This window comes from Hibiscus syriacus, unplaced genomic scaffold (genome assembly GCF_006381635.1).
Source record: "Hibiscus syriacus cultivar Baekdansim isolate YM2019G1 unplaced genomic scaffold, ASM638163v2 tig00111358_pilon, whole genome shotgun sequence".
Lineage (NCBI taxonomy): Eukaryota > Viridiplantae > Streptophyta > Magnoliopsida > Malvales > Malvaceae > Hibiscus > Hibiscus syriacus.
The window spans coordinates 1,046,926-1,054,996 of NW_024063070.1; the positions used below are offsets into that span (position 1 = coordinate 1,046,926).

Sequence of the window (8,071 nt, forward strand, 5' to 3'; positions counted from 1 at the left end):
TAAACACATATTTTAAAGGCTTAATATAAAAATAAGTGATTAAACTATACTCAAAATTAACTTTTGGTGCTTAAAGAATTTTTCTCTAAGAATAGGTGCATAAAGTTTTCTCCGTTATACTTTTAGGTGCCTACCGTTAAAAAAATCGTTAAATGACACGTGTCACGTCCAGTTTTTTTTAAAAATATTTTTAAATACTATTTTAATTTTTAAAAAAATATGAATGTGACATGTGTCACTTAATTTTTTTTAAAATGGTAAACACCTAAAAATGTAAAAGAAAAAAATTTTAATCACCTACTTTTAATAAAAAATTCTTTAAGCACTAAAATATTTTTTAAAATATTCTTTAGACACTTATTTTTACTTTAAATCCAACTCCAATTTGTTAGTTTATCCCCTATCCAGTCCACTCTGAATCCAATTTCAAAAAATCCGATGCTGTCGGGTTGGGTTGAAATGTGTCGGGTTCAGCTTTTCCTCAAACCCAAGGCCCAACGGCACCTGCCCATGATAAAACGAATTTGAAAAGCAAAGATTTCCCTCTCGTTCAGTCATCCATCTTTTCCTAAATTCAAACAGGGGAGAAAACAATGGTTGCTATTCCCACAGACTCGAGCATTTCCTCCTATGCCAACGATCCTCTCTACCCATGGCTACAGTATTCTTCTTTCTTTTTGTTCTCTCACGGTTTTCTTAGTTAATATCAATTGTTTGCTATGAATTTCTTCCCTAACTTGTTGCAAATCCAGGTCGATAAAGAAGGAATTGGACGACTGGTACTCAGGGAACCGCACTGGTGGAGATCTCGACAATCTGTTATCAGATTGCATCTCTACTTTCAAGCACAATGCCCAATACAGAAACGACCTTCGATTTCTTAAGATTTGGTTCATCTATGTAATTATATTTTCTCACTCTTGTGCTTTACTTTTTCGTTTTGAAAAAAAAAATTAAGATGTTGCTTGAATTGGAGTTTGCTTTCGGGATGTTGCCACGATTGGTTGAGGTTGATAGCCAAATTACTTGATCGGTTTGACTTGATTTTCTTTTTCGCGTTTTGTATGATTTTATATGGTCCAAGCTTATATGCTTTATATGGAAAGAGAGAGAAATTTTCTCAATTTGTGGAATCTTGTTTAAGCTGCGTATTATTTAGGGTTCAGACAATTTAATTGAGTTTTTTATTTGCATTTTGACATTTCTTGAATTTTGCGGTAGATTTTGTTTATTTGCTATAAACAAATCTTAAAAAATTTATGTTGATTCGGTGCCTTTGATGCATGAGTTTACAATTTAAATATTGCATTAACTGAAATTTGTGTGCTCTCTCTCTCAGTTAGAAGGAAGTAAAGATTACGAGAGTGTTTTTAGAGAAATGGAAGAGAATGAGATATGTATAGGGCATTCTCTACTTTACGAGTGGTACGCATATTTCCTTGAAGCCAAAGGGAAGTTGAAAGAAGCACAAATCATTTATTGTATGGGCATTTCAAGGTTTTCTTTCCCTTCCTTATTTGAATTATAAGTCTTTTTTTTTTCTTTTTTTATTGGGATTTATGTTTTGATGAGTGATACTTCTATTGTTTTTGGAGAAAAGGAAAGCTGAGCCCATTGAGAAGCTAAAGTTGGCACAATCCTTATTTGTTGAAAGAATGTCTGAAATGCTTAATACTTTTTCACTTGGGAAGGTATTTAAAGTTTTAACCCTTGAATACTACCAGCACAGTACTTTATATGCTTGTTCATATACATTATACAGTAGGTGCACAATTTGATATTTCTTTTTTGATTTATACTCATTTAAAATATTGTGATGAGAGTTCACTATGCATCACCTCGTATGATTTCATGGAAATATCAAGCTAATGCAAAATAATTTCCTCTTATGGTAATTTTGAAGTTTTTCCTCATAAGATGGAGTTTGCATTTATTGTTTTTGAAAGTTTCATGGATTCATTGGTGTTAAGTGTTTTGAATCTTTTCTAAATGATTTGCTAAGGCTTCAACGTCAGCCTTTTCCTTCTTACCCTTTTTACGGATGCCTAACTAGGTATCATTGATAAACATTTCACTAATAAAGAGTAATACATTACATCAGAAAGTGCGCTTTGTTTGAGTTTTGAACTAAAAAGGCTGGCTGGGTAAACCCTTGCTTTCTTTCCATTCAGGTTGATGGAGATGAACAAGCTGAGTTTGGCAAGAAATTTATTAACCCATGGTCTCCCTTCACCGTAGAAGAGCTTTTAAAGAAGATACAGCCACAAATTACAAAATATGATGTGAGAGAGTTTGCCAATATTTGTTGCGTGTTTCTTCACTTTATAGTCGTATTCCTGGTTAGTCTTATTTTATCCTTTTTGACATTTATTTCAGGGATACCACCTGAGTAAGAAAGCTTATTCTGGAAAAGTAGCCTTATCTTCTCTGAAGAAATCGTCAAGGAATAAAATTATTGAGATAGGTAATTTTTGTGATGCTACAATATGGTTCTAGCTTGATGCTTTGAAGTCATTGTGTGGTGTGAAAATTTTCTATCCAAAATTTCCAAACCAGATCTACTTGAATAATTAGTGAGATTAAAGGTGAGGGTGAGGTTTACAGTAAAATATGAGATCAAATTTGCTGCCAACAATAATATGTGCTTTTGCTTAACACTGTCATTAAGTGATAATATTTGCAAGCAACTTCTTTCACCTTGTAAGGAACTAAATGTGTTATTCTTTTACCTCTATTTTCAAAAGGTGGGAGGAAGTATCAGATCAAGGGGTGTGCTGGTCGGGGTGGCTTTGCCCAAGTATTTAAAGCGCATGTTGATAGCAATCCAGATGATGTTGTTGCATTAAAGGTTTACCTTACTTTGATAAATATCACAGTTTCACATATTGTACTCTTTCCAAATTTGAACAAACTCCTCTTGCAGATACAAAAGCCTGCTTTCCCTTGGGAATTCTACATGTACCGTCAACTTGATGAACGCATCTCAGGCGAACAAGTACAACAATTCTAGTTGCTTATGATTTTACATCATTATCAGTATCTGCTGGTCCGATGAGCATTTCTGATTTTTTTCTAATTTCATTGTATCAGAGATCAAGCTTTGGTTTTGCGCATAAAATTCATATCTATTCTGATTATAGCATACTCATATGTGACTATCTATCTCATGGGACACTTCAGGTAGGTTAATGTCCTGCTACAGCTCCAGCCAAACATGAGGGAAAAGGGTTGCCTCTCTTACATTTGCCATTGTGTTGTACAGGATGCCATTAATTCTTATGTTGTCACTGGCAAATTCATGGAAGAGGTTTTGTGTATTTATTACACTATGGAGATGCTTTATATGTTGGAAACTTTGCATAGTCTCGGCATCATTCATGGTGATTTCAAGCCTGATAATCTCCTCATTCGCTATTCTAAGTAAGTGTTGTTTTGAAGGTTTAGTACATATTTCTTGTAGGCTTGTAGCTATAGATTGTTACTTGATGTATTGTAAAATATCAGCAACTATAATAATGATGTTTATAAAAGGAAAACTAATGATCCTATGGACAATGTATGAACTGTTATTTTCTAGTCTTTGAGATTTAACTCTACCACAATAAACGCAACATTCCTGATGGTTTAATGTGAATGACATTGCACTTTATTTTATTAAAATGCATTGAGGGGGAGAGGCCTCACGATTCACCTGTAAGTGGATCAGCGCACTAATGTATAAGCCATTTGCACCTGTTCAAAAAAGTCATGAAGATATTTATGCAATACTCCTGCTTTTCACCTTTCAAATAATCAAAAAACGTGGGGAAAACAATTTCAATGCTTATTTAGTTGTTTTCTCAAGTCCAAAGTTGGCTTCAAATTGATTGTTAAATTTATTTCGGTGCAATATGGAATTTTATTTAAGTTATTTTCAGAGTTTGGTATATAATACATAGATTTCTAATATTTTCAGGGATGACCTCACAGAAGAAGGGTTTAAAGATCGAACCGGCCCTTGGCTTGATCAGGTTTACTCTGTGGATATAAACTAAGAAATTTTGTTGTTAGAATTTGACAACTCGACTTTGTACTTAAAAAGTTCTATTTAGCAGGGTCTTCACCTTGTTGATTGGGGGAGGGGGATTGATCTGAATCTTTTTCCCGTTAACACAGAATTTACTGGTGATTGTCGAACTTCTGGGTTTCGTTGTATTGAAATGCAACAGAAAAAACCATGGACCTTCCAGGCAAGTCTCCGTTTCATGAACGATTGCAAAATGGCATCTTTAATTTCACTGGAATGATTGCCTTGACATTGCTGTGTAATTTCTCAACAGACAGATACATATGGCCTATGTGTTGCTGTCCATATGATGCTGCATAACACTTACATGGAGATTGAAAGAAAAGCCTCGGATGGTGACTACATCTATTTACCAAAATCATCTTTTAAACGGTATTATTCTTTCATTAACGCGTGTCCAATTTCTTAAATTAACTTGTTTTGATCCACCAGCTGTGGTCGCGGTGTCATCTCTGAACTTCCATTACATTTTTTTGCACAATTGCTTTTCAGATATTGGAATATTGACCTATGGAAGGCTCTCTTTACAAAGCTGCTAAATGTCAGCCCAGGCAACAACGATGTAGAGTTGCTGCGTAGCTTGAGGAAGTCATTCCTAGACTACATGCATGACAATCCCCCGCTTATAAAGAAACTGAGAGAACTGCTAGTGAAACAACGGGCTACCCTGTGTTCTGCTTGATGCACCTCTGGTCATCGTCATTATTCGCGCAGACATTTTGCAATGACAGTCTCGTAAGTTTCCAACGGATAACGAATTGTTATCTGGAAACAGTCTTAAAGGGTGAAATCTCCCGATTGCGCAATATAGTACACATATATGCACAGCCATAAATCCGACTGTCTGTTTGGTGTTGTATTACTGTATCCCTCCGGAGGGTCTTACAAGAGAATTGGTTCAATGATATGTGTATCGTCAAGGTATCCAGTTGAAATTTCTAGGAATCTAATATGCTACAACTCCTCGTTCTCTTCCCATCTCCGTTTGGTTGATGTATTAGAATGATAGATTCAGTTGATGTCAGCTTAATTATGATTATTAATGAAGTTGGCCTTCCATTTTAGGTGGTGACATTTGCAGGATTTTAATATCGGTCCTTGAGTTGTCGATTAAAAGTTTCAATAGCTTGGAACCACTCGCTCAAGTAAGTTGAAAATAATAGGACTGCCATTGTACTAGTAATACTATGTGTGGTTAGAATGATAATACTGTTCAAATTCTATCCACGTTCATGTCACATTCTCGGTTAATATTATGGGTAAAACAACTCTAATCTTTGAATTAGGTAGAGTTTTATTTAATCCCTAAATTATTTTTCTTCGTGATATTTATTGAATTAAATAAACTGAAATTATGAAGAAAAAAATACTTCAATCAAATGTTGACATATGTTAGCATATAATTAAAGGATTAAATTTATTAAATTACAATAAAACTAAGAGTAAATTGATAGAATATTATTTGTCATGTTAAATTTTAATGACGTAAGACTTGATTTGTATCATTTAAATAGTTTGATTGATAAAATTAAAAGATCGATGACCAAATTGAAATATTTCCTATTTGTAAGTAAATAAAACGGGGTCGTTTAATTATTTGACTTAAAATCCCGTTTCAACTGAAGTTTTCGATCATCGATCAAATGCCATGAAAATGTTATATATTCTTCCTAATGTTTTTAGTCGTTCTTCCTGTAATCTCTAACAATTTCGGCAACTCAGTATTCAATTCTAAATGAAGCTCATGAAGTTACTCTAAACGGGGTCGTTTAACAATTTCCGCAACTAGGTTGATTGAGTTAATTGACTATTTGTCATTAGGTCGTCTATCTTGATCGGGAACGATAACTCTGATACCTTTGTAACAAGTAAAAACAGAAAACTAAAGAAACTGGAAGAATAACAGACTAGAGATAGAGATTAGATGAAGAACGACTGAAAATAAGAGCAAGAATATATAACATTTTCATTTCATTTTATAGATGATCCAAAATCTCAACTGAAATAGAGTATATATAGCATAATCCAATTACATTGTATGAAATTCTTTTAGTTTTACACCTTCTTATGACCATTAGATTATAGAAACTAAAGGTTGAGATTAATAGTAGAAAATGAGAAGATATTCACTGAAATATATATATATATATATATATATATATATAAGAAAGAGAGAGATTAAATTTAGAACTTTTGAATTAATAAAAATAGACGACTGAAATTAATAATAAAAGAATGAGAATATATTCCTTAAAAAATGAAAAGTTATTCTCACTCATATTTTTTACTCATTCAAAAATTCTGAATTTGTCTAAAATTGAAATAATTTTATATTACAAATCCCAACATACTCGCACACATACCCACACAATGATGTCAATATTAACTTAATATTATTAACACACACATAATGATGTCAATATTAACTAAATACTATTAAATTCAACTCAATTATTTAAGTAAACTTTTGCATCTTTAAGACAACATTACAATTTTTTTTACGAACTAATTTATCACAGTGGTTAATGGAATTGTTGTTGTTCCTAGAAGTCACGGGGTTCAAACACCAACGGCTGCAATAAAGTGATTGAGCGTTCATTGTCAAATGATTGAGAATATTTAGAACAAATACTATTTTGTAATCATTTTAACCTAATAAAAAATATAATTGTTTATTTTCCTCTGATACAATTTAACTTATATATAAAAAAAATTGTTAACTGAATATATTAGATTTGATTCGATTACAGTCTACTACCTTTGAGACTCCGGCTCAATTTTTCTTACCACATTTTTTTTTTCATTTTCCTCTATTTTATATATATTAAATTTATTAAAATACTTTTAATTAAAATTAAAATTAAATTGATAAAATATATAACTAATGAGATTAAATGTATTATTACATAAATTTATTTAAATATCACGTAAATAATTTGCTAATTTAGTAATTGATATTTTTTTAAGGTGACTACAAGATAATATCTATTCATAATATTTGTAACACTCATTCAACAGACACAACTGCTCAAACTTAATATCTCGAGAAAAAATTGTTGGAACCGTTGGCGCACCCTATGGTGCAGCGAAAACAAACACGGCGGTTTCATCAGTGATCCATGTACGATAAAAACTAAAATCAAGAGGAAGAGATACGATTTCTCACCTTAGGTTCCTTGAAAAGAAGCAATACAACAAAGGCTCACAATCTCACGAACAATTCGAATCATAGCCTCCACAAAATAATCGTCTCGGTCTCTACTTAGTTCACCCAATTGAAAAACTATTGAGAGAAAACTCTTTCGCGAAAACTGTTTTTAGGAGTTTCAAAATTTTAGTAAAAAGGGTAAGCAGGTGCTAGACCAACATCTCCCTTTTATATGTGTTGCCCTAGCTATTCGGATTTTAATCCGAATTTTATAAGGAGTATATATCCTTTAATTAAATTCGGTATTAATGTGTATTAAAAATTCCTCGCTATATATATATAATAATATTAACTATACATTTTATTTATGTACAATCAAATTGTACATATATAACACATTTATGAATTGCTCTTTTCAACAATTGGGTGTGATCCTGTAGATTCCTGTAACGTTAGTAGTAATAATTAGAACCATTCTACTATTACAAACAATGAGTGACATCTAACAATATATCATTGTTACCTAAGTTACAAGAAGTCACGATTCGACATGACGTATTCATGACTAACTTTTTTAATGTATTATATCTTTTTGTCATTTATATCTGGAATAGGCACAAGTCTTGGAATAGTCACACTTGTGTAGCACATCTATTATTTCTTGATATTTAGAGTAGACTATAATAAACGAAAAATTGTGATATCTCATATCAACTTATTCGAGCATGTACATGCATTTCTAGTCTCACTCAATCAAGTGAAATGTGATATATTTCTTATTATATAAGAAAGACAAATCATATATTGATTATTCATATCCCACTACATATATCATGATATGTTCAATGTCAATCTTT

General features: G+C 32.2%; 1 protein-coding gene across 1 annotated transcript; it reads left to right on the forward strand.

The window, feature by feature from the left end:
* Positions 1-501: 501 nt before the first annotated feature.
* On the forward strand, positions 502-4,942 carry LOC120159334 (mitotic checkpoint serine/threonine-protein kinase BUB1-like). Its single transcript, XM_039169943.1, has 14 exons — positions 502-661; positions 753-900; positions 1,340-1,497; positions 1,601-1,691; positions 2,172-2,282; positions 2,377-2,464; positions 2,745-2,848; positions 2,924-2,995; positions 3,091-3,180; positions 3,263-3,420; positions 3,956-4,010; positions 4,095-4,229; positions 4,320-4,438; positions 4,559-4,942. The coding sequence occupies exons 1-14, from the start codon at positions 594-596 to the stop codon at positions 4,746-4,748; spliced, it is 1,587 nt and encodes a 528-aa protein (XP_039025874.1). The 5' UTR covers positions 502-593; the 3' UTR covers positions 4,749-4,942.
* The last annotated feature ends 3,129 nt before the right edge of the window (positions 4,943-8,071 follow it).